The sequence below is a fragment of the Chelon labrosus genome (genome assembly GCF_963514085.1).
Source record: "Chelon labrosus genome assembly, chromosome: 15".
Taxonomy (NCBI): domain Eukaryota; kingdom Metazoa; phylum Chordata; class Actinopteri; order Mugiliformes; family Mugilidae; genus Chelon; species Chelon labrosus.
This window is the reverse complement of record NC_140348.1, coordinates 15,772,283-15,799,007: the sequence shown is the minus strand read 5'-3', so window position 1 is coordinate 15,799,007 and position 26,725 is coordinate 15,772,283. Positions and strand designations below refer to the sequence as shown.

The following is a 26,725-nucleotide window of genomic DNA, read 5'->3' as shown; positions in this document are numbered from 1 at the left end:
CTGAATTTCTAGAGAGCACAGACAAAGTTAACCTGTATCCAGTCTCTCTTTTAATCTCATGTGCATCAGGTTTTTTGGTTGCTGAGTCTAGCCCTACTCCCGATGAGAACAGGAAACGGAAAGTAGCAGAAGGAGAAGTAGTCTAAAACACCACCATCCGCCCTTCCCCTGTATTATTCCCACCACTAAATGTTACTTTTTACCATTTGCCTCAGTTATGAGCAAGTCTTCAGAAGCTTTGCCCTTCAGTTTCTGCATTAAAATACTGCATGAAAGTAATCAGGTTAAGTGCTAAATCTGATAGATTCGACTCCCAGTAAACGGGTCTCATTCCAGAGCGAGTGAGAGCATGCAGAGAAGAAAGGGAAACACAACAGGAAAAGGGGTCTAATGAGACCACTCCCCCCTCTTCCTTAAACACATCCCCTCTTTTGGTGGGCTGTCCCCCAACACAGTGGAAAACTGCAGAGTAATAGTTACGCAAATCCTCTTGTCTCTCTTTTTCTTTCATCTGTATGAAATGGTGAACTTTAGACACGCAGAGGAGTGTCGGTGGGCTGCTGCAAAGCAGGATTTAGTCAATGATTTTCACTACATCTATTGGGTTTTCTCAACTACCCAACAGCAGGACTGCACATGTGCTTTATGTCAGACCATTGAACGAGGAGTACTAGAAGACAGACCCTGAGACCATCCGCCTGAAACGACAGAAAATCAAGGCTCAAGTGGCGCATTGCCTCTCCTTTACTCTACTTTAATCCGCTACATCTTTGGCATACTGATGCCTTTTCTCTGCGCAGGGAGGGGGCACGTTCTTCTTTCAGCATAAAAGACACATGGATCAAAGTCCCTCACAGTCATATCCTCCAATTGTCTCTGGAGTGTGGGTGGACAGAGGAGAGAGTAGCTGGGTCTGAGTCGAGCTCGGCAGTGGCGGAGAAGAGGACGAGAGGCGTCTGGCTGTCTAGTTAACTGAGGGCGACTGAGGCCACCATGTGTGCCGCAGCTCTGGATGAGTATTGTGGGTCCGTCTTCTGGGTGAGTTGAGCACAAATTAGTAGACAAAGACGGATTGTGGGGAAATGGCCTCACTGTAGCCTCCAATGTTTTTAGGCTCTGAAGATGAAAAACAATGTAACTTTTGATCCTACACCAGTAATCTACACAGTGAATTCTTAAACGTGAGAAGGGTCGATACAACCCTTTGCTAAGTTTGCAATTAACTTAAAACTGATTCAAGGACAGCGAACATAATACGGTTGATTGTGTTCAGCTTTTTGGCGTTATTGTGCCCATTCCTTCAATATGTTTTAACTCTGAAGGTTATTTATGAGGAATGCAACTAAAAAAATAATTTGTGATGAAAAAGTTCAACCAATAATTTGTTTTGATTTTGTTTTATAATTGAGGCAGTTTATGTTTTCACCCCTGTACACAGTGAGCATGTGACAGAGCGCCAATGACTCAGCGCATCCAACAACCTCTTCACATGTTTATGAGCTTTAATCAACATGCTTATAACTCGCTAAAAGAAAAACACCAGGAGGCTGTTAATTTATGGTTTAGCTATTTTTCTAGTCAATTGCAGGCATTTTTTTAAGTCCTGGAATAATCGGTGAATGAATTTAAAAATAACAATTTTGAGGGCGGCACAGTGGTGAGGTGGTTAGCACTGATGCCTCACAGCGAGAAGGTCCCGTGTGGAGTTTGCATGTTCTCCCTGTGTCTGCGTGGGTTCTCTCTGGGTACTCCGGCTTCCTCCCACCGTGTTTCAGTTATTAGTTGCAAACTGGCTGGTGTCAACCTCTCAGTTGAGAGGATATGCTGCCTTTTTTTCATAATACAGTGTAACATTAGGGGTGTAACAGTACACATAAGTCACAAATGCATTTGGAGGGTTCTCATACCATTCATTAATTTTGTTCAAAAGAAAAAGCACAATTTCTTGTAGGGATAAACTTTGGTACCGTCATTATAAGAAACTAACATTTTCAATGTTGTATTACACAGTAAAATGTAAACCGTGAACATACTCTCACATTAGCAATATTGTCAAACAAGTCAAACATATATTTCAAATAGTAGCAAAACTGAAAATCTCTTGAAAATATTACAAAATAAATAATGAGTGTGTCTTAAGTGCGTTAGCATGTTTGACGTGTTTCCAGCGACGTACCGCACCTCCGTGAAACATCGTCGGCCGACAGTCTTTGTCTGGCCCACCACTCAATGGGATGCGAGTGGCGGACCTTGTTGCACCGGGAAACCAAAGTGTTCACTTTTCTTCTTCTGTAGGCCAATGACGTTTGCTGGCAGCTTTTAGGCTCATTACCACCACCTGAACTAAAGTGAGGACTTGACTTTTTCTTTTTTTTAATAGGCTGCTCACTCAGATGTATTCGCCGTATGAGTGCTTGCACGGAACCGTGACGCCCGTACCGTGACAAGGCTATATAACATGTTAAGATAAATGCCTCTGGGATTTTATGCTTTACTTATTTATTTACCTTTTATTTATTTTGACAGTTTACAGGTTAAACTGTTAATACTTTCTTCACAAAACTGGATGCTTAATTGAATTAGTAGAAATGTATCAAAGAATCTACTTAGCTCATAAAGCATTAACATAATTACATAACATTCACAATAATAACACCTTATCATGTAATCTAGAGAATGTAAACACACACGCACCTTCACTTTACACCAATGTCCTTACTCCAAAGGTGTAAAACTGAAACTGGTCCCCAGTAAGATAGCTGTACAAGAACACACACCTACACACATGTTCTAAACCGGCTACCTTTGTGAGGACATTCATCGACATAATGCATTCCCAAGCCCCTAATCTGAACCATAACCTATGTGTAACCTTTACCCTAAAACGAGTCTTAACCCCTTAAACAGCCTTGTAAAGAAGTAAGGACAGACCAAAATGTCCTCACTTTGCACCAATGTCCTTACTCTGGTGGTGTAAAACTAACGCTGGTCCTCAGAAAGATAGCTGTACAAGGACACATGCACCCAGCTGTAAGGACTCTGTGTCAAGGTCTGTTGTTCTTATGTCACATCAAGGTCGTCAGTGTTCAGCTCCTTCCACTCCGCACTCCTGTCAGTCTGTTACTACCTGTTTGTCCATCACTTTCCTTTTCTCTTTTATTTTCTTTCCTTATTATTTTTTATTCAAGAAAGGTAGATCATTACAGGTTGTATTTAAGCACAATGTCTTGAATAGTTTTGTTTTTTGTATCAGTCAAATCTCTCCCACCCATAACACCCACATACTGCCAAATAAACAAACACAACAACGAAAAAGAAATAATTAGAGTAGGAAAGAAAGAAGGAGGGGAAGGAGCACTTCACATTCTACTTAAAGCACACGTCAGCTGTTACACAGGTTTGATAAAACCGTCAGGGCCCTGTGGTCCTATGGGAGGGTGTTGAGCCTGTCAAAATAAGAAATCAGCGCGTCCCATATTTCGTGGAATATTTTAATTGATCCTCTGGTGAAGTATTTAATTTTCTGTAATTTCAGGAACAGCATCAGGTCACTGAGCCACACAGAAACTTTTGGTGTGTCAGGAGATTTCCGCTTTAAAACTATTCTTCTATGGGCTGAAAGGGAGGCAAAAGCAAAAGCATTTTTCTTGTTAGTGGCCACTGTGATCTCATTAACTAACTCTCTAAAGATGGCCATGTCATTTGGAGTTTTGCAAACCAAAAATCCCTTACCTTAGGACCAGTCCAAAACGCGTGGGCCATATCTGCTGAAATAGATTTACAGCACACGCACAGTCATCATTGTCAGGGTAAATATTGGATAGTTTGGATTTTGTGTAGTAGATTCTGTGAAAGACTTTGAAATGTATCAGACTGACACGGGCACAGGAGAACGTTCCATTGACTCTAGTCTGAGCACAATCCCAGGCTGCATCAGATATGATATGTTTTGAAGGGAAGTGATTAGACAGAGATGTTTGAGATCTGTCCCTTATGCTGCACAGGAGTCCTCCAAACTTTCTCAATGCGAGTCTGCTGGTAAGGCAGGACATGTTGGACTATTGGTTTGAATACTTTCCTCTTCTCTAGAAATACACAAAACACATACTGCTGCATACAGATAGGTGAGCAGGAACTTAGGATTTAACCATGTGTGAGTCAGCATTGATTACGTTTGTGAACAGAGGTGGAAGCTGTCCCTGCGGTTTAATATAGTGTTTTCTTAAGCAGGGAAGTGGGTGGGAGTGTGTGTGCATTTGTATTTCTCACTTAAATTAGGAGGGCAGTATGAATTTTTTATATGTACTGTACATGTGTTTGTATGTGCACTTCAGAACGCCTCATATCTGGCTAGAGATGACCCAGACCTCCCAGTATGTGTGGAGCAGACGGTTCTGGTTTGGATCCCGTTGGGGTTCCTGTGGCTCTGTGCCCCTCACCACCTGATGTCTCTGTGCCGGAGGAGACAAGCAAACACAAAACACCTGTCCAAGCTCTATCTCTGCAAACAGGTAATGCATACAGCAAAATTAAATAAACACACTTTTCCAATCATGATCTTGACATCTTGTCACATTGAGACAGCTTGATGCATGCCTCAGATACATAAAACATTTAGATACACAAAAATACTCTGCTTGAAACAATTGTTTTTGTTTTTTTTAATAATAAAAGTTCTTATTTTATCAGCCTCAATAAAAAAAATCTAGAATGAGTATGAAATGTTTTTGCTTCAAAATATTTGGCTATTAGACGCAAGATTTCTCCTACACATCCATCAGGGTTTAAAGGTCTCCTGTCAACCATGAACTTTTCTTTTCAGCCATCTCAAATGATAAACTCTTACACATATAGTTTTCCATTCTGCACGGCGAAGCCCAAACATCTAGCTTTGTCTGCAGTGCAGTGAGTTTTTGCACAGAGTGTGGCCTTAATGTGATTTACTTGCCAATTTGTCTTTCAGCTTGTAGTGTCTCTGTTGCTCCTGGCCTCCATAGCAGGCCTGGCAGTCACATTAGGGGAGGATTATGGTCCAAGTGAAGATCCACCATCAATGGTGAAAAACGCTGGGGTATACTACGCAAACCCTGTCCTTTACGCTGTCACATGGGTGAGTCCAGTCAAGCAGGGTTTTCTAATTGTATATTTGCTTTAGTGCATAAGACGGAAAGATAACACGTTTCCTGACATTTCCCCTTTGTTAGATCCTTCTGCTGTTGTGCCAGGAAGGCGTGAGGCGGAGACGAGGGGCCGTAGACTCTGCCACTCTTTTCCTCTTCTGGCTTCTCCTTGTTGTATGCAACATTTTCCCTTTCCAGACCCTCATCAGACAGGCACTCAAGCTGGTACGAGCAAAGACATTTGATAATGTTGGGTAAAAGGAATTAAGGTAGCCATTCAGGGCTAATGCAGTTATTACAATGCATTTTAGCTCTCAGTGCTTTGCAGCAAACACCATTTGCACTTGCATCTCCATCACTGTTCAGCATCTTACTTATACTTGTCTTTGATTGCCAGGGAGAGGTCAGAGATGTCCCTCGTTTCTGCCTTTTCTACATTTGCTTTGTTCTACAAGTGATTGCACTTATTCTCGCTGCTGTGGCTGATATCCCTCCAGAAGATAAGGAACATGTAAAAAAGGTACTTACTGTAAAAGCAGCTGAAATGTGTTATTTAGTTCTTTTTGTTTTCTTGTTATACTGTGAAACTCATAACTATAGACAAACAATCACACATTCATCACCTCCATCTGTTATAAACACCGGCTATTTGTTCAATTTCATTGTTTTATTCATAGAATCCTGAAGCGGGTGCACCATTTTTGAGCAGAATCACCTTCAACTGGCTTAACAGGTGAACTGAACGTTGCTGCTGTTAAAATGATAGCAATCACTTGCCTGCATGCACAGTGGCTTTCAAGTTCTTCTTGTTTTTCCCAGTATGGTGGTGAAAGGCTATAAACAGCCCCTGGTTCAGGAGGACATGTGGGAGCTGAACGAGTCTGAAAAAACAGCTTACATCAACAAGCATTTCCAGCACTTCATGGCGTCTGAGTTGTCCGCAGCTCGTGACCGGTACCAAATTAAGTCCAAGAAGAAATTGCTTAAAAAAAATGACAAAGCCCAGAAAGAAGCCTCTCAAAATGGCCTCTCAAATGGTTTGGGGAAAGGTGTGAGTCAGGATGTTCTCATGATGGTAAGACCACGCAAAGAATAACACTTATTACACAGTACAAAGTGCATTTTCCAGCAATCCAAATGGATTTTTTATTTAGTAGCACGTCTGATTCTTGTTGAACAGTGCCCATCACCTTAAAAACTGTGCTCTGCTTTTTAGGAGGAACAGGGGGAAAACAAGAAGAAAAAGAAGAAAAAAAAGGACAAAAAGAAGGATGAAGTGGACCATCCCAGCTCATGGCTGATTCCCACCATTTACAAGACCTTCAGATGGGTTCTGATTGAATCTGCTTTCTTCAAACTTGTCCAGGACCTACTGACCTTTGTCAGCCCTCAGCTTCTTAAGTGAGTCACATTTTAAATTAGACCCCCTGCCCCTTTTTTTTTTTGCTGTATTGTAAGCAGTTATATTTATGCAAATTGATGAGTGTTTCCATTTTTTTTTTTTAGTGATTGTGTTTGAAAGATAATTTACATTTATTTCAGAAATGAAAATAGTCAAACCCCCGGAATTGTTAACTCAATGTGCATTACCCTCAACAAACAGTTTGTTTATCAGTTACTGCTGTTTGTGCCTTTGCTCAGTCAGCACAGACTGCAATCATTAACAATGAGTCACGAAATCAGACAAGGCTGAACCACGGGAAGAGCGGAGCAGGCCATATATGAAACGGAGATGAGGACTGAGCAAGCTGTTTGATCTCCACTTTGGAGAACAAGATTTATCTACGATGTTTACCTGACATGCTCCACATCACCCAGATAGTTTTGTTGGGCGGCTAGTGGTTAATGATGTAGCCTCAAGCCGCGTCTCAAGTAGAGTTACAAGGAAATCTGGAGAGGTCTGATAACACCTCAGTTTCCTTTTGAGCCAAAAAGCATTTCACCCCTCCCCCATAGTGAGCAGTATTCTTCAAAATTTATAATCAGACTGCGATTATTTAAATCCCCTTAAGTGCTTTTAAAACAACATGCTCTGAGCTTGTGAATCCTGAGACTCTGTAGCTTAACTATTTACTACCCATTGAATAGTTTACACATCAACTGATAACACCAGAGCTCAGAATGACAGGCGAAATGGTGGAAGGGGAAGGTACAAAATAGGGATGATAAGTCATTAAGGTTACGTTTAAATGTTGGGACTGTAGAGGCGTGTATTGAGATTCTCAATCTCAATCTCAATCTTGTACTTTTTCTAGGCTGATGATCGCCTTCACTCAGGACAAATCCAGATATGTCTGGGAAGGCTATTTATATGCAGTGCTGTTGCTATTGGTGGCTGTTCTACAGTCTCTGCTCCTGCAGCAGTACTTCCAGCGCTGTTTTGTGCTGGGGATGAAGGTCCGTACTGCACTCATGGCAGCTGTGTACAAAAAGGTAAACACAGGAGCGACCACAGAGATATATTTTTTTTAACCTTAGGCATTATAAAACTGAACGTCATGATGAGTTCTACATGACTATTTTACTACTGTAACATACTGGAAGAAAAATAAGTGTTGAAAACGTCACCATCTTTCTCTGCAAATATATTTCTAAAGGTGCTATTGACATGAAATTTTCACCAGATGTTGGTAACAGCCCCTGTAATCCACGCATGCAAAGAAATGCAAATCATACACTGATCAGGCTTAACATTATGACCACCATCCTAATATTGTGTAAGTCTTCTGTGAGTGATCAGATACGTGATCAGTTTGGAATCTAGTGAATTTGGAGACCAGGTCAACACCTTGTGCTGTTTTTCATGTTTTAGTTTAGCTGTTCCTAAACCATTTTTATGTATGTACCTGTGTCAGGCTGCATCCTGCTGGGGATGGCTGCTGCCATCAAGGAGTGTCATTGCTATGGGGTGGGGGTGCCTGGTCCGTTCTAGGTGGGTGCTACATGTCTAAGTAACATCCACATGAATGCCCGGTCCAAAAGTTTCCCAGAAGAACACTGAATTGTCACAAGATGGTCAATGTTATTTGCTTCTACCGTTAGTGGTCATAATGCCTGATCAGTGTAGATGTCCATAAATTAAGTTATGTGTAATAATGTGAAATGACACAAGGAAAAAATATTAAGAAGAAGAAAGGGCGGTGCAAAAAGGTATGGCAAGCCAAGACAGCAGCTGAAATCTATCAGTAATTAGAAAGCAGTCCTGCCTATTGTCAGTGCAAATTAATATCAGCTGGTTCAGTCCCAACCGATGGCCTATAAAAAGGTGTCTCATTACCAGGTTGTCACACAAGAGACATCTCATGATGGGTTAAAGCAAAGAGTTCCCTCAAGACCTTCGCAATCTCATTATTGCACATACCAATGGCATTGGTTACAGAAGCATTTCTAAGCATCTCAATGTACCAGTGAGCTCTGGCTGGGCCATAATCCGTAAGTGGAAAGGACATATTTTCACCATAAACTGGGCCATGACCCAGGTGCCCCTCACAACATTTCTCACAGAGGAGTGAAAATAATTATCAGAAGAGTTGTCCAAGAGCCAAGGACCACTTGTGGAGAGTTTAAGAAAGACTTGGAATTAGCAGGTACAATTGTTTCAAAGAAAACAATAAGTAATGCACTCAGCCATCGTGGCCTGTATGCGCGCTCACCACACAAGATTCCATTGCTGAAGAAAAAGCAGGTTGAAGCTCATTTAAAATTTGCCACGCAACATTTAGATAAGCCTGTGAAATACTGGGAGAATATAGCCTTGTCAGATGAGAAAAATGTAGCGAGACACACTTGCTAAAAATCTGCCTGCATCTACCAGGATGATGAAGACGAGGTGAGGGTGGACATTTCGGCAAGACAATGATCCCAAACATACGACCAAGGAAACTCTCAGTTGGTTCGGGAGGAAAGAAAATAACGCTGCTAGGATGGCCCAGCCAATCATCTGACTTGAATCCAATAGTAAATCTATGCAAAGAACTGAAGATCAGAGTTTCTACTTATAGGAGGTGTCTTGAAGCTGTCATTAACAGCAAAGGCATTTGTACAAAAGTATTAAATACATTTCAGTGAGTGTGTTCGGTCCACTTCACTCTTTTCCTGTGTAATTTCATTTTATTACTTAATTTACACATCTATGTATTGATTTCTTTGCATGTGTTGATTACTTGGGTTATTACCGACAACTGGTGAACATTTCATGTCAATAGCACCTTTAGAAATATAATTACTGCGAAAAATTGTGATGTTTTACCTGCTGTTGATAATCACTTGTATTTTTTTAATATCCACTCAAGACTCTTGTTACTTTGAGTGAAAAATCACCTTCATCAACACATTGGATGCTTGCCACATATTGTGACTTAAAGAAAGAACATCTGCTTGGTCTCTGGACTTTCGTTTCTTTAATATATTGCAATAGCGAATTTATGAGCTGTTCACAGTGATAACTTTGCCATGAATCTCTTGAATCTGCCAGATTTGCTGTTCCTCCAAGAGGCCCTATCTGCTTTGTTCACTAACAAGAACATGAAAAAAAAATAGTCAGCTTCATTTCTTGTTGAAGTAATTGCAACACCAACAAAATTGCCCTCCTCTTACACACTTTCCTTCTCTCTCTCTCCATGGTGCCTTCTTTTCCAAGGCATTAGTGGTGTCTAATGATAGTCGTAAAGAGTCAACGGTAGGGGAAACGGTAAACCTGATGTCAGCAGATGCCCAGCGCTTCAACGAAGTGACCAACTTCATCCACCTGGTGTGGTCCTGCCCGCTGCAGATCATCATAGCCATTGTTTTCCTGTGGGTGGAGTTAGGACCTTCTGTGTTGGCAGGGCTCGCAGTCATGGTGCTAATGGTGCCCATCAATGGACTTTTAGCCACCAAGGCCAGAAATATCCAGGTACGGACACATTCAGAATACACATACAGCCTTGTTGTTACACAGTTTGTACATATTGTTTCCAGTAAGTCTTTTTATTTATTCCACCATTTTTACTTGACCCTGCATTATAACCATTTCCCAGGATTGCATTGAACATAATTTAAAGTTCAAAACTTGCCAGTCTCCGATGCTCATCTCCACATTTACTCCAGTGGCTGCGCACTTTCGCAGTTTAACAGAAGTGCTATCTGGGAAATAAACTCACACCCTATTTACACTTACAACAATTTTGTTCATGTGGAAGCAGGCTGTTATTACCTTGTGCAAACAGAAGTGCAAGAAGCGAAATGAAAGAAAAACACGAGTTTTATTTTTTCCTAAGAAAGCCAACACAAAAGAAAATAAGCAGGCATGCTTCATTAAGCAATGTTTTTTTGTAGCTGGCGTTCTGCAGTTTTTATCACAATATCTGGCCCAATATGTAAATATAGTATTTAGTATTAACTAAATATTTAATGGAAATGCAAAATGATGTTTGTGCAGTTTTCTCATACGCTGAGCACTTTATTATTAGAAACACTTGCACACCTGCTTATTCATTGCAATGCATATACTACATATATGCTGGTGTGCTAGTGTCGATAATGCACGTTCATATGGGATGTCATCTCAGTGAGATGGGATGATTATGAATGAAATGCAATGAACGTCCCAATAGTCACTTGGGTTTACTTAGCATGGTGCAGAAAAACAAAATACATCCAGTGAGGAGCAGATCCATGGACAAACACGCACTGTTGATGAGAAAGGTCAAAGGACAATGGCAAACCCACTTAGAGCTCACATGAAGGCTACGGAAAACCACTCTTTACACTTATGGTGAGCAGAATCACAAAATGCACGACAGGTGTAACCTTGAGGTGGAAGGAAGGGCTGCAGAACCGCAGAAAACCTTAGCTTCTGACACTTCATTGTGAACAAACTCTCAAAAACTCGATATTTGAAGGCTGGATAAATGTTGCTTTGTCTAAGTTTGTGTTTAGGCATGCAGATGGGCTGCCTTGTTATCTAGTGAACTTCAGTGGCACTAGAATCCGCCAGACCACCTTTGGGCTATGGTAGAAGAGGAGATTTGGAACAGGCTGACAAATCTGATGTAGCTGTGTGAATATGTCTGCAGTCGTGTCAGTATGGAAGAATTCATGCTGCTTTCATAGCAAAGGGATGCCCTAGTCAGTACAGAGAATGCTCACTGAGCCTAACCCTTTTACTGTCCTCCATATTAATAATAATGCATGATCCCACAGTGCATTCTGCCTAAAACTTCAGTAACAAGATTCTCCCTCGGCTGCATAAATGAATGAGGGCCAAAAGAGCCAAGTATTTATCTCAAGACTTCCTTTTCATCAGATGAACATAAAGTTCGAGAGGCAGCCCGACTTTTATATTTTCAAGTTTCTGTGTTATGTTAAAGGCATTTTCAAAGAAACAGGCTTTCAGAGTGGTTTATTTGAAATTGTTGTGCTGCAATTAACCTCTCATCCTGTCTGCTTTAAAGCACCAGATGTCTTTGTTATTTTTCTGTCTTGTCTATTTTAACATGAGGTTAATTATAAAGTACATGTCCTTGCTAACTTACAATCCATTTTCAGATAGAGAACATGAAGTTCAAAGACAAGAGACTGAAAATCATGAATGAAATACTCAATGGCATCAAGGTGAGTGCCCTTATTCCTTTGAACATGGAATTTAAAGAGGCCTTCCTCACAAGGAAGTCTTTCATACTGCAGGAAGAAGCTGAAATATTAGCCTACGGTCATTTAAACTATAACAGCCACCTGCGGTTTTCTTGTTGACCACATTAAGTTCACTGTTCCCCCACCCTTTCCTTTTCCATGTGCTCCACAATACCCTCTACACCTCCCTCTTTGCCTTTCATCTCCCGCCAGATTCTGAAGCTTTATGCATGGGAGCCATCCTTCCAGTCGCAGGTGGAGGGCATTAGGGGGCAAGAACTGAAGGTCATGAAGAAGTTTGCCTACCTGTCGTCTGTCTCCACCTTCATCTTCAGCTGCGCCCCAGCTGTGGTGAGTCCTGTGTGTGAGTTTCACCAAGAGACAAGAAGTGGATGGCCAAAGGTGGTCTTTTTTTTCCTCACACTGTTGTTTTTTTCTGCAGGTTTCGCTGGCCACTTTTGCAGTGTTTGTAAGTGTGAGCTCTGAGAACGTGTTAACTGCCGAGAAAGCTTTCACTTCCATCTCTCTCTTCAACATCCTCCGATTTCCCCTGGCCATGCTGCCCATGCTCATCGCCGCCATGGTGCAAGTAAGGAAACAACAATAAACACACGAGTCATGCACGCATACCAAACCTGTGTGTAATAGAAAGTCAGTTAACCACTTCTCTGACACTTCTCAGACGTCGGTGTCTAAGAAGCGCCTGGAGAAGTTTCTGTCAGGGGAAGACCTTGACAGCGACATTGTGCGCCACGACCCCAGTTTCAGTAAGTTCACCATTTGTATTTACACTACTTCCTCTGATAAACCTGCTGCACCAGTTCAATGGTGCATGTACAGTATTACATTTCTCTATGACCATCTATTTTTATCTTTTAGGCTCTGTTGTCAGCATACGTGATGGATCCTTTGCTTGGGAGAGAGATTCTGAGCCTCTGCTGAAAAAGTATGTCTGTTACAACATGTGGTTGCAAAACCTGTATCTGTTCTTACTGTATTTTGCAGCATTGGCCTCATGTGTACTCTGTGTGTTTCCCAGTGTGTCCTTGGACATTAAGCCTGGTCGGTTAGTGGCAGTAGTGGGAGCTGTTGGCTCAGGGAAGTCCTCTCTCATGTCAGCCATCCTGGGAGAGATGTACAGCACCAAAGGATTTGTCAACATTCTGGTGACACCTTATTTCTATCTGTATATCTTTAACAGTAACATTGGGTTTAGAAAGGAGTATGTAATATGCACAAGAGTTCCTTTTAAATTCCAAATTAAAAGGTTAGAGTGCAAGAAGGCGGTTGCTCTGGAGGTGTTTACTGAATAGCTCATTCTTTCTAGTGCACACAAGGTGATTGAAGCCACTGTATTTAACCAGTGACAAAAAACAAGATGATCAAAAGAAATAAAATAAAAAAGAGGCTTATAAAGAGGAAACAAACACTAGAAAAACATGAACCCCAATGACCCACTATGTCACTGTAGTGGCACAGTGCACCAAGATTTCTTCATGAGCAAATAAAGTTACAGCTTACTGAGAAACCATATTTCTGGGACCACTTTCAAAATGTGGACTGAAGAGAACATCATTGGACTTGAATGAAGCCATATTTCATTCATATATATTTATTGTCTTTCTTTTCTTGTGCCATGAAGTCTAGACATGCAGCTTTCACTTGGCAGTTTACGGCATTGCAAAAGAAAGACAAATTTGTCCTTCATAGAAGTCAACTAAAAACATTTACACCACCTATTCTAAGACAGGTCAAACCATATGGATCAGAGAATAACAAGAAGAGTGAAGGCTGCAGCACCATTATGACCCGTTTCCTGAATAATGCAGTTTAGTACGGCTTTCCAACCTTGCGTCTTTTATTCTCTTAGCCTGTGTAATGTTTGGTTTGAGTGAAAATCATGTACATCCTTTTCTATGACAGGGGCTGGACGAGCTGAGCTTAGATGCAGCACTTCATATGACTTTCACTGTGTTTCTGTCTAGGGTTCTCTTGCATTTGTGCCACAGCAAGCCTGGATCCAAAATGCCACTTTGAGGGATAATATCTTGTTTGGCGTTCCTCATGAGGAAAAGAAATTTCAAGAAGTAGTTGAGGCCTGTGCGCTTGCCCCTGACCTGGAGCTGCTCCCCGGGGGAGACCAAACTGAGATTGGAGAGAAAGTAAGTGTTACTTTAAATTGAGTCCTTTATATCTATATAGAGTCCACTTTGTGACACTGTTGTCTTTCTGTTATAGCCCAGATCATTTGAGCCAAATGCTGGTTCTAAAGAGGGCATCAGTTTTGTTGTGCTGTTTGTTTTAGTATTTTGTAAAGCATTTTTTGCACACACTGTAGGTTATTTGAAGGGGAGAGTTGAAGTGACAGGTATTTAGTTGTTTGCAGTCTGCAATCTCACCACTAGATGGCACATATATATTACACATTGGTCCTTTAAAGGGATAAATTGGCTTCTTTGATGTGATTTTATACGAGGGATATTTTCCATAGTTAGTGTATTACCCTAAGTTTCTTATTCTCCAAAGACGCAAATCACTTGCCAATGAATCGCAGACAAAAAACATCATCTGTTTATCTCCAGGCAGTATTATTGTTGCATTAAAATGTAAGGCTGCTGCTGGTGGGATAACAGGGGCTGCCAGGCATTACTGCACTGATTGTTCAAAAATGAAATAAAACACACAACATGCTATTGATCCATACCTATAACAGAATGTCTATTTGCTTTTTTAAACACAAGATTATATGGTGCTGCTCCTCTACTCTCTCTCACTCCACAGGGTATCAACCTCTCAGGGGGTCAGAAGCAACGAGTGAGCCTGGCCAGAGCAGCATACAGTGATGCTGATATCTATCTATTAGATGATCCTTTGTCTGCAGTTGACTCTCATGTAGGGAAGCATCTCTTTGAAAAAGTAATTGGACCCAACGGAATACTCAAAGACAAGGTTTGTGCTATGGTTACACTAATATGTCGGTCCACATTAAATATTTCACTAATTAATGTGAACTAATTGAAGATGGTGTATTTGTAGCATTGATGGGAGATAAAGTAGTAATGTGTTTCAAGATATGTAAGAACAGGATTTTAAATCATCTCATAGACCCACTGGTCGGCCTGCAGTACTCCTAGAAATGATTTGTGATTTCACAGCTGAGCCCTTGTCTCTCTTTGTCTGTGCAGACTCGTATCCTGGTGACTCATGGAGTAGGCTTCCTGCCTTACGTAGATGAAATCGTTGTCTTGGTTGATGGACAAGTTTCTGAGATTGGATCCTATAACAGCCTTCGAGCCAGCAGAGGAGCTTTTGCAGAGTTTCTAGACATATATGCCAAAGAGCAAAGCAATCAGAACCATTCAGAGTCAGGTAATTGACCCTTTTTCTCCCTGGATTAGCAATATAAGTTAAATTGCTCTTCTTTAGGTGCAGAACTTAAACTGGTGCAGTGTACAGTCATGACACACACATATATAGTATATATACATATATACATATATATATATATATATATATATATATATATATATATATATATATACTCTGTATATTTCTGGTCTTTATCAATATCTTATGAATGATTTGTGTTGATATTATATATATTATTCTTGACACAACTACCTCACGAACCATGCTTTAGTAACATTTCAATCTAATGTCGAAACACCGTGTATAATGTAAATTTAGATCGTTGCCAGGATACGGCAGACTTAGAGCACATCCCTGAAAGCGAGGACGCTCAACCCGACTGTCCGTTGGAGGACGCGGTTTCTACTACTCTGAAGAGAGAAAACAGTATCCGTCGCAGCCAGCGCAGCACCAGGTTCGAGTGGGCTAAAGTGGCATATCATACAACAAAAAAAAATTTTTCCAACACATGATGCAAGAACATTGATTCATTTTTAACCATACTTACATACTATTTTTTTCATCTCTTGTCTCCCTTTTTCATAGTGTCAGACTAAGAAAAAACAGTTCTTTACGAAAACCTGGATTTTCTGATGAAACAAAAAAAGGCCAGAGGCTAATAGAAAAGGAAACTATGGAGACAGGACGGGTAATTTAAATTATTTGTCCTGTCCTAAATGTATTTTGTAACAGCACAAGTGACATAAAATTAGAAAATTTTTCCTGAGTGTGTTTTCTCTCTCTGATTTCCAGGTGAAGTTCTCAGTGTATCTCCAGTACATGCGAGCCATGGGCTGGGGATATGTTGCCATGTTCTTTCTGATGTACTTCATCCAGAACGCTGCATTCATTGGTCAAAACCTGTGGTTGAGTGACTGGACCAATGATGCAGTGGATTACTACAATATGACGTACCCCAACTGGAAGAGGGACACCAGGGTGGGAGTGTTTGGAGCGTTTGGAATAATTCAAGGTAACTGAACACTCTTCTCTTACCTCTCCAAAAGGTTAAAGAGAGGTAAGTGGACATATAGAGTTTCTTGAAGAAACTCATCTGAGTAGCCTCTTCAGTTCTAAGAGACCTCCTCAGGTGAGTGGCAAAACGTCTTTGAGAAACTATACATGTCCAGTTGCCTTACTTTAATATTTCTGGATGTTTGCCTAGGAAATTTTGTTTGTGTTATACTTGCTGGATGTGTGGGATGTGTAAATGTTCATGGCCTGTTAGTGTTCGCCATTACTTGACAACTCAAGACAGTCATATAACAAGGGTCTTTGAGTTGGCAATGTAACACTTTATGAATAAAATGTCGGTTTAATTGCCTCACTCATGAGTATTTGCCCGGCATGAGGCATTCACAGAGTAACAGCAACGGCTTTGCAATGTCTGTGTGTTACTGATGCAGTTCCGTCTGTGTACAGGTAAAACGAGATTTAGATGTTAATTAGTGAGCAAATCGTGTGATGTTTGGCTTATTTTTGAAGTTTGGATGGAACCAGTCCCCACCGCCACAAATCTAATTCAGCTCAAAACTTACTTGGGTTTCTTACAACTGAGATTGCATGTGGTGTCGACACTGAAGCCAATCAATGTACTGCCGTAGACAAGGTCAGCAGGAAAACATATATTAGCGACCTAAAAAGTGGACTGAACTAACCTTTGAACGCACTAAAGTCAAACAATGACACAGACCGATCTATGCTGTGGTAGACCAGAAACTCCAGTGTCCTGCAAGGTTCGTTTCCTTGTTGGGAAAGGCTGTGTGACTATTTGTAACTATAGCATGCACTTAAATGGATATTGATTTTCTCAGGTGGGCCTTCTTTAAAAATACTTTAAAATACTTTTTCCTGCTGACCTCGCCCACAGAAGTTCATTTCTTGACTTTAGTGCTGGTGGTGCTTCTCTAAACGCAGGGTGTGCCGACCCCCATCCACTGTAGATGACACACCGAATAAGAACCTCGTCAGCACTTCAGAGGAACTAAACTATCCTTTTAAAGAGCCAGCTATTGACAGTGATATTAAGTAAATATGCTGGGTTTACCAAAATGTTGAACTATTCCTTTAAACTTTGAGAACAAAAAAAAGAAGAAAAAAGATTTGTCTTTTCCCACAATTTATCTATTCATGTTTTCACAATGGTGCCTTAATTATCTTCTTTGGTACTGCTACCTTTGTAGCAATCCGCAGTCATTTTCAAACCGTTTAAACATAATTTTCCACTGAGACAGAACGAACTCTGAGCCTCTTGTTCGACATGCAGATGATTATATATTTCTTTAAATAGTGAACATGACAAAAGAATGTGTGATGGCAGTGGACCTCAGGGAACATCAGAATGAGAGTCGGAAGTGAGCGTCGCTGTCAAGTTAGCTAAAGTCTCTCACGCTGTTGGAGGCTACGTCTGTCATTTTTCGAGGCTTGTCACCCGTGTGCAGATTACCCAAAGGGTCTAGCTTCATTTTGAAGCTTTGATTAAAGTGCCCGTGCTGACAGGCGTTGTGATGAAATAGCGCCGCTTCTTAAGTTATGTTGTGATTGGAAGATCAATTGTAATGCCAAAGTGTAGGCTTTTCATGTCATTTGGTAAAATCAGGATGCGAATTAGACATGAGAAAATATAGAGACCTTGTCTTCCAGAGCTAATTCCTTTCATATTGTTGTCGCTTTTCATTTTCCGAGTACATCCTAGGAGACTACACTGTACATACACTTGTAACTCATACCGTTAGACAGGCTGACGTTGGACCCAAGCTTTACTCATGTGAGGGGTTAATATAAGACAGCATTTGTTGCAGAGACTTGTCTTTAGTTCTTGAATTCATCTCAAAAGAGCAGCTCTGGTTATTCGGTGAATTGCTCTTACTTAAGCGGTAATTACCTCCTTGGGATTTCAGTTCTGAGGAAGCATGAATGAAACACCTGACAGGATGCTGCGCACATCGCTTCATCATCATGCCCGAGCATTAGTGTTCAATTTTAGCAACTGTTAATGATTATCTGAGAGATACTTTGAGCAAAAGAAAAAGCTCTTCAGTGTAAAAGGCAACACTGTTACCACCATCATGCTCTTGTTTAATAAAAATGTTTTCCACCATTAATGGATGCATCAAGTTAAGTAGGTCAAATATAGTTTTCCTTTCATCTGACTTCAGGTGAACAGCCTTTTAGAATTTGCGTATCTGCAAATTCAATCTTGCCTCAGTTTGACATTCTCGGTAGGTTCAGAGCATTTTTGTTTTGGTAGAATGAATGTCAGTTTGTGTAGGTGTAGTCCCATGTTGTAAAAATGTGGTTCTTTTTGTCCCAGGCCTCTTTGTGTTCCTTGGTACTCTGATCCTGGCCAATGCTTCGATTGCTGCATCTCGTATCATGCACTCACGACTGCTGAACAACTTGCTGCGAGTTCCCATGGTTTTCTTTGACACCACACCGACTGGAAGAGTGGTCAACCGCTTTGCAAAGGTAGGGTTCATTGTTCACTTTGTCGTATTCCTTTTTTCATTTTGTGTTCTTTTGTTTTTGCTGCTTTTGCACATACCACGGTTAGATGTTTTAGTCTCAACACAACAAGCAAGAGTGCGTTCGTATTTGAACAAAATCGAATTTTAATGTGTGTCTGCTGCAGAGGGTGTAATTGTTTTCACTTCAAAAAAATCTCTGGAATATTCTTGAAATTGAAACATCAACTTGAACAAGTCTGCATAATCTCAGCTGGATGAAAACCAGTTACATCACTTATTCCTGGGAGCAAAGCTAATTTCGCTACTCTGTCGGTAGCATTTATTATCAAGGACACTCCTGATGGACAGGGATGAAATTGAGGACTCCTGTACAGATGGAGCAATTTTAAAGAAGCCATCAAAGCTCGATGTCCATTCTTAGTGTGATCTCTTTATTTCCAAATGTCCTCTCAGGTGTGCTCAAGTTCTATATCTCCTTGTCCTGCACGAAACCTGACATTTCAACAAGTGTTAATGAGAAAATCGAGAATTTCTCTGTGCATTTTCTTTTCTTTTTCGTTTAAAACGCTGAAAGCTACTGTTGTACGTTATATAAAGACTAACTTTCCAACACTGGTCCCGAAGGACATTTTTACCGTAGATGAAGCCATTCCTCAGTCCTTCCGCTCCTGGGTCCTATGTCTGCTGGGCGTACTGGGAACGTTGTTTGTCATCTGTCTCGCCACTCCTATCTTTGCCGCCATCATCGTCCCTCTGGGCCTGGTCTACTACTTTGTACAGGTAAGCTGAACAAAACAGCAGAGGATAAAGAAGGGGGGAAAAAAATAAGGAAAAGAGGTTTGTTTATTGAAACCAGAATTATAAAAGGTGGAACAAAAACTTGTCCCACTTGCAAAACCAATCCATATTACACTGTTGATTTTCAATGATTTCTTTTTTCGCCCCTCTCTCTACACACAGCGCTTCTACGTGGCCACTTCAAGACAGCTGCGTCGGCTGGACTCAGTGTCTCGCTCGCCAATATACTCTCACTTTGGTGAGACGGTGGCAGGTCTGTCAGTGATAAGAGCCTACGGCCATCAGGACAGGTTTCTTCAGCACAACGAAATAACTATTGATGAAAACCTCAAGAGCGTCTACCCATGGATAGTGTCGAACAGGTCAGATATTGAACACCAAGTGTACCGCAAAAACACAAAGCATCCAAGCATGATATTCTCCTGATGTGTTTTCTAGTGTGATCATAAAACATTGCGCTCTTCCATTTATGTACGTGTTTGTGTTTTCTCTACAGATGGCTGGCCATCCGCCTGGAGTTCCTCGGAAACCTGGTGGTGTTTTTTTCTGCTCTGTTTGCTGTCATATCAAGAGATACTCTGGACAGCGGCCTTGTCGGCGTGTCGATATCCTACGCCCTTAATGTCAGTTACAAATACACACAGACTGCAGACAATGATTACATTAATGTTGGTGTCAATAATACATATAATGATTATGATGACTCTTTAAGTGGTAAATACCGTCTTCTCTCTTGTCTGGGCTTGAATGGTGCAGGTGACCCAGACCCTCAACTGGCTGGTGCGGATGACCTCAGAGCTGGAGACCAATATCGTAGCCGTGGAGAGAGTGAGCGAATACACCAAAATTGAGAATGAGGTAATTAGCAAAGCATTGTTTTGTGAACAAGACTGTATTTGTGCCTGGGCAACTGCATCAGCTGTTTTCGTGAATAATGATGCACATTATTTTTCCTTTGATTCCTTAATTTAATGGCTTTCATATATTCAACTTTTGGCACTAAGTTGAATAAGAAGAGTTACCCCAACTTTTTACCTTATTTTTTGCTTCTTTAATTCATGTCGTTTATCCTCCTCACTGGTGTCACCACTGAAACAAGGAATGGACACCCTCTAAATGCATCTATACCGTTTGTCTTTGTTTCTCCAGGCAAAGTGGGTCACTGAAACTCGGCCCCCAGCGGAGTGGCCAGAGGAAGGAAGGCTACAGTTTCAAAACTACAAAGTGCGGTACAGACCTGGTTTGGACCTGGTGCTGCATGGAATCACATGTGACATCGAGAGCACGGAGAAGGTCTGTGTGTGTGTGTGACTGTGTGTGCATGTGTGTATAAACAGCTTAAACTGCAAACATTAATTACACTGAATAGATAAACCCACCCAGATCAGCAGCATTGTGCCGGGTTGTAACTAATTATATCTCATATATCCTTAAAGCCTCAGTGATTAGTCTATTAATCAAAAGGTTGATGGCAAGAGAATTAATTGTTGTTTTAATAATGGATTCATTATCAGATATGTTTCAAGAGACTGTAAGAGAAAAAGAAAAGACCTTTTGTAATTAATGTGAACTATAGGCACACCATACTTCCTACTAGTTTTGATTTCACAAATCAGCTTCCAGCAGATTCGTTTTCATAAATGGTCCTCAGGGGCCAAATGCATGACACATAGACACATCATAATTGCATTTTATGGTTGTAAAGGTAGATACAGGTACATAAATTACCAATAAACAAAGCATTTTTTTGTAAATGGAGATGAACTTTAATAATTTCATATTCTCCCGTGTGGGACTTTGCAGTTTTTACTTCTCATATTAATATTAATATGTTGTTTTTGAACCGTTGGTCTAACAAAACCAGTCACTGTAGCGCAAGAATTGTTAGTTTCAGCCTCATAACAATAAATGTAGGCGTTGTACATAACATGTTAACATGACAACCTAAGATGCGAAACGATTTGGAACTGTTTAACACTGATGTCCAAATACAAACTTAACAAGGCAGTCCATATCTTTGCCTCTTAATGATGCAGAAACCAACCAACTAAAAGAAAATTACACGCATCAATATTTCTCCTTCGGGCCCTCTCTTACTTGCTGTCTTTGATGATTGCAGTGCTGGTATTTTGTTTAATCTAACCAGGTTCTCAATTGCTTTCCTTTGCAGCGTACTTGAGGGAAGTCAGCTATTTATTTTTCTCCTGGATTTTCTGTTTTCTCTTGATGAATCTTGAATCTCTTTTCTCTTGTTTTTTATCTCTTATCTCTTGCAAAGATAATAACATACGAAAATGTAAGCTATACAGGCTCAGTATGTTGCAGAAGCTTCTGCAGTAAAGCAGAGTTGATTATAGCCCCTGTAAGATACTAGACAGTCCATAGAAAAGCTGTGGCTGTTTCTGTAAAACATAATATCGATGCAAACACTGCTGGGTTTATATGCTTTCACCAACACAGTATAGGCTGCAATCAGAGTATAAAAGCATTAGATTTTTCCTTTAGTTTGTGTTTTGGGAATATAACAACCCTCCTTTTGTATCCATAAACAGACGATTGGTGAGTGTAATTTGTGAAACTTTTTGAAAGTATGTGCCAGCCATTCAGCTTTATCCTTTGTGTTTTCTCTCACCGCATTCAGATTGGCATAGTGGGCCGCACAGGAGCTGGGAAATCAAGTCTCACAAATTGCCTGTTTCGAATTATTGAAGCCGCTGAAGGTCACATCCTCATTGACGGTGTAGATATCGCCACGATAGGCCTGCATGACTTGAGAAACAAGATCACGATCATACCACAGGTATGCACCAGAAGATATTAGCAGACATTCACTTTTAGTTCTGTAACAGACTCTGGTACACTGACCTACTCAACTCTGTGCGCACAGGATCCAGTTTTGTTCTCTGGGACACTGAGGATGAACCTGGATCCGTTTGACAAATTCAGTGACGAGGATATGTGGAGAGTACTGGAGCTCTCCCATCTCAAGGACTTTGTAGCCGGTCTGCAGGAAGGATTACAACATGAAGTCGCAGAGGGAGGAGAAAATCTCAGGTGGGCAATAAATATAATTATTTAAAAGTCTTAAATTTAAAGTGCCCTAATGCCCTAAAAATAGAAAACAAGCAGTCAACATGCGGGTAAATGGCACAGACCTTCATCAATGCATTTGGTGAGTTTCTGTGAATGTTAGTCTGAAACTTGTAAACATCAGCCATAAATGACTCCGAATAAGGATTTCTAAACAGTGTTTTCCGCTCAGCAGTCAAGTTTCCATCAAACGAACTGTGCAAATTCCACTTGATCCATTCACACTAAGACAGACTTCAAAGCCTAATTAGTACCTGCAAGGGTTGGAATCTCGAGCATCCTCAGATTTGCACTGCCTGAACCTAGCCGAGTGTCAGTGCACACCACCCACATAGCACAGCTGTTTGCACCAGCAAGTCCTAAATCTTCTGCATGAGCACAAGACCATTCTGTGTATTTTAAGCAAGTACTATTAAGTGCTGAATATTTTTTTTTTTCCATTCGCTCTGCTCCAAAAACACTCTACTGAGGTATCAACACATGTCACTCTCTTCTCAGCGTTGGGCAGAGGCAGCTGCTGTGTCTGGCTCGAGCGCTGCTGAGAAAGACCCGCATCTTGATTCTGGACGAGGCCACGGCAGCTGTTGACCTGGAGACAGACGACTTGATTCAAAACACCATCCGCAAAGAGTTTTCACACTGCACTGTCCTGACCATCGCCCACCGCCTGAACACTATCATGGACAGCTCCAGGTGAGTCAGGGTTCCTTAAAATGCAAAACTGATGACGCGTCTAAACAGTCGTTTCACTCCTGTCAGTGGCAATTTTCCTGCTGTCTCCACTCATTGTTTTGTTTTTCTATATGGAGAAAAATCCACAGGTGCCCGAGGCTGCACAGGGAACTTATTTTTTTGCCTTGCATGCATAGTATAATAGATAGTAAACAAAAATATAGTAAACAGCAAACAAGCTCACAACGTCATCTTACCCCCCATCTGTGCTATCACACCACCAAGACTAGACAAAACATATTCAACAAAAGCTAAACCCAAGGTCGACCTCTGAAGCTGTCACTCCAATAAACTGAGCATTGGGTATCACTCTACACTACACTGACTTTGATTTTGCTTTAAAAGTTCATTCAGAAACTGAGGAAACAGTCTGATTAAGAAACTGCATCGTGTTGTTCTTTTCAAACAACAGGCTGTTGGGGTTCAGTATCAGGTTTCATGTGCTCCAGTAGTTAAGTAGCATCCCGTGTTCTAAGAGAAGCTTGATGCTCGCAGCTGTGAGGCTTAAGTGAGCCTCAGCCATACACACATCTGTGAATAGAATCAATCATGAAAAGAGCCGTGAGGCTTCAAAGACTCCAGGGACTTCACCTGGAAGGGCAAGAAGTACTTTATACTAGGAGCCAGTGTGTATGAATTTATTTGTCGTATTATATAGATTGTTTTAAAATGTGAATTTTATATTTAACCCTTATCTCTGCAGCACATTATAAAAATGAACAGCAGATGAAAACTGACCTTAAACTGTGGGGAACCTTTCATACCCACTTGTTCTGACAAAAAAATAAATAAATAGAAAATCAGTTATATTCGTGTTAGCCTTTTACTCTTCTGCTAACATTGGGAGCCCTTGACAGAATACGCTCCCACACAGCGCCCCTATCCTGAACTCACGTTACGTTAAAAATCGTCAGCACAAATATGCACACAATCTCCTTCACATTTAAGAAAAAGTTTATCCTTCCTTCCTCTTGCAGCCGTGTATAGTTGCATAGTGGGTAACTGTTACTCTGCTTCTCCACAGGATAATGGTGCTTCACGCTGGTAAAATTGTGGAATTTGATTCTCCGGCCAACCTGCTTGAAAAACAAGGGCATTTCTACGCCATGGCAAAGGATGCTGGATTAACACAAGAACATGATATATTTTAGTAATCCCTCCACCCCACCCCACCCCACTCCCCTCCCTTTTTTTTTTAGGATGATTTAATTCCGTAAATTGCTATTATTGTTTCAGTTTTAAATCCATATTTGGCCTTGATATAAGGAAATACTGTAATATGTATTGTATTTATAGGAGACAATATAAAGGAACCTATATGTGAAGGATTTTTGTGTATGAATAATAAATATTCTTTCTCAGACAGTGCTCTATTGGTTTTAATGAAAAGAAGCTTACACTCTGTGTGATATCAATCACTAGATTGGGTTGTTCTTTAAAGGAACAGTTTGACATTTGTAGACGTATTATTTACGCGTCTGTATAAATATAAAGCTTCAACAAGCAGCACGGAAACAAGGTCAGTAGTTATCCTGACTCAGTGCAAAGGTTACAAAGTCTACCAAGCAGCGCCTCCAAAGCTCACTGATTACATTGTCCTTTTTCTTTGAGCTTTACAAAAATCAGTGTGTAAAAACACTACTTTGCTATTTTGAGAAATAAAATCTCCTCTACTTGCCTGATTACTGTATCCATGCAGCTAAACAACAAATTGTACATTCATATGAGGCACTGAAAGCATCTCTAACTCTAAACATACACTGGTGTTTCCATGCTTTTAGTTCTCATATTTTTTTAGACATAAATCTGTTCACACAGTCGCACTGTCAAATTCACCTCCCATTTGGAGAGCAAAAAGCAGGTCCCTGCGAAATGAAAGATGAAGATTTGGCGTAATGCTCTGACACAATGGTTCAGATTAAGGTTATTCTCCAGGTAATGCATAACAGGCTCTACATGCGGCATGGGTCTATCCATGCCCTGGATGCATGCCCTGGTTGACATCTGTTGGCCTGTACTGAACTGACCTCATCTGTTTTACCTTTCAATTACTGCATGGTGAGCAAGTCTGCAGGTGAATGTGCAATCGCACAGCATCACCAGAGTGTAGTGACTTTACCCTTGTGTATATACAGTTGAAACCAGATGTTTACATACACTGTGTTAAAAGACACACAAACATTTTTTCCTCACTGTTTGTAGTTAAATCAGACTAAACCTGTTTTAGGTCAGTTAGGGTTACTAAAAATATTTCTATTTGCTAAATGCCATAATAATGAGAGAGAGAATTTCTTAGAGAATTTTTTTATTACTTTCTTAAAAGTCAGAAGTTTACATACACAAAGATTACTATGTCTTTAAATAATGAAGGAATGCCCTGATGATGATGTCATGGCTTTGGAAGCTTCTGATAGGTTAACAGACAACATTTGAGTTAATTGGAGGCACACCTGTGGATGTATTTTAAGGCTACACCTCAAACACACACTTCCTTGTTTGACATCATGGGAAAATCAAAACAAATAAGCCAAGATATCAGGAAGAGAACTGTGGAGCTCCACAAGACTGGTTCATCCTTGGGTACAATTTCCAGATGCTTGAAGGTGCCACGTTCATCTGTTCAAACAATTATACGCAAGTATAGACACCATGGGAATGTCCAGCCATCATACCGCTAAGGAAGGAGACGGGTTCTATGTCCCAGAGATGAACATGTTTTGGTCCGAAACGTGCAAATCAACGCCAGAACAAAAGCTAAAGACCTTGTCAAGATGATGGCTGAAGCTGGTAAGAGAGTGTCATTATCCACAGTGAAACGAGTCCTGTACTGACTTAGACTGGAAGGCCACTCAGTGAGGAAGAAGCCATTACTCCTAAAGCAACATAAAAAAGCCAGATTACAGTTTGCAAATACACACAGGGACAAAGACCTTAATTGTTGGAGACATGTCCTGTGATCTGATGAAACTAAAGTGGAACTGTTTGGCCATGATGACCATCATTACATTTGGAGGAAAAAGGGGGAAGCTTGTAAGCCTGAGAACACCATCCCAACTGTGAAGTATGGGGGTGGTAGCATCATGTTGTGGGGCTGTTTTGCCGCAGGAGGAACTGGTGCACTTCATAAAATAGACGGCATCATGAGGAAAGAACATTATGTGGAAATATTGAAGCAACATCTCAAGACATCAGCCAGGAAGTTACAGCTTGGATGCCAATGGGTCTTCCAAATGGACAATGACCCTAAGCATACTGCCAAAGTAGTTACAAAGTGGCTTAAGGACAAAAAAAATCAATGTTTTGGAGTGGCCATCACAAAGCCCCGATCTCAATCCCATAGAAAATTTGTGGGCAGATCTGAAAAGGCGTGTGCGAGCGAGGCGGCCTACAACCCTGACTCAGTTACACAAGTTCTGTCAGGAGGAATGGACCAGAATTCCAGCAGACTATTGCGAGAAGCTTGTGGAAGGATACCCAAAATGTTTGACCCAAGTCATA

General features: G+C 40.8%; 1 protein-coding gene across 1 annotated transcript; it reads left to right on the top strand.

Moving 5' to 3' along the window:
- Positions 1-519: 519 nt before the first annotated feature.
- abcc2 (ATP binding cassette subfamily C member 2) lies at positions 520-24,858 on the top strand. The gene is made up of 32 exons (XM_084562166.1): positions 520-1,038; positions 4,335-4,511; positions 4,964-5,110; positions 5,205-5,345; positions 5,518-5,640; positions 5,798-5,853; positions 5,940-6,195; positions 6,337-6,521; positions 7,376-7,553; positions 9,760-10,014; positions 11,649-11,714; positions 11,946-12,083; positions 12,175-12,321; positions 12,415-12,499; positions 12,612-12,678; positions 12,772-12,898; positions 13,718-13,894; positions 14,514-14,681; positions 14,918-15,101; positions 15,420-15,555; positions 15,687-15,789; positions 15,894-16,113; positions 18,454-18,608; positions 19,232-19,387; positions 19,568-19,767; positions 19,902-20,028; positions 20,162-20,263; positions 20,555-20,698; positions 22,047-22,205; positions 22,293-22,459; positions 22,994-23,188; positions 24,252-24,858. Exons 1-32 carry the CDS (start codon positions 994-996, stop codon positions 24,376-24,378), a joined length of 4,713 nt encoding a protein of 1,570 aa, XP_084418292.1. The 5' UTR covers positions 520-993; the 3' UTR covers positions 24,379-24,858.
- Positions 24,859-26,725: the final 1,867 nt, after the last annotated feature.

What these genes read in the sequence shown, in the direction of transcription:
- abcc2 (XM_084562166.1), top strand. Translation starts at nt 994, where the DNA reads ATGTGTGCCGCAGCTCTGGATGAGTATTGTGGGTCCGTCTTCTGG. An exon ending in AAGGATTTGTCAACATTCTG is followed by an intron (nt 12,899 to 13,717) that starts GTGACACCTTAT and finishes GTTTCTGTCTAG; the next exon opens with GGTTCTCTTGCATTTGTGCC. An exon ending in TGGTCTACTACTTTGTACAG is followed by an intron (nt 19,388 to 19,567) that starts GTAAGCTGAACA and finishes CTCTACACACAG; the next exon opens with CGCTTCTACGTGGCCACTTC.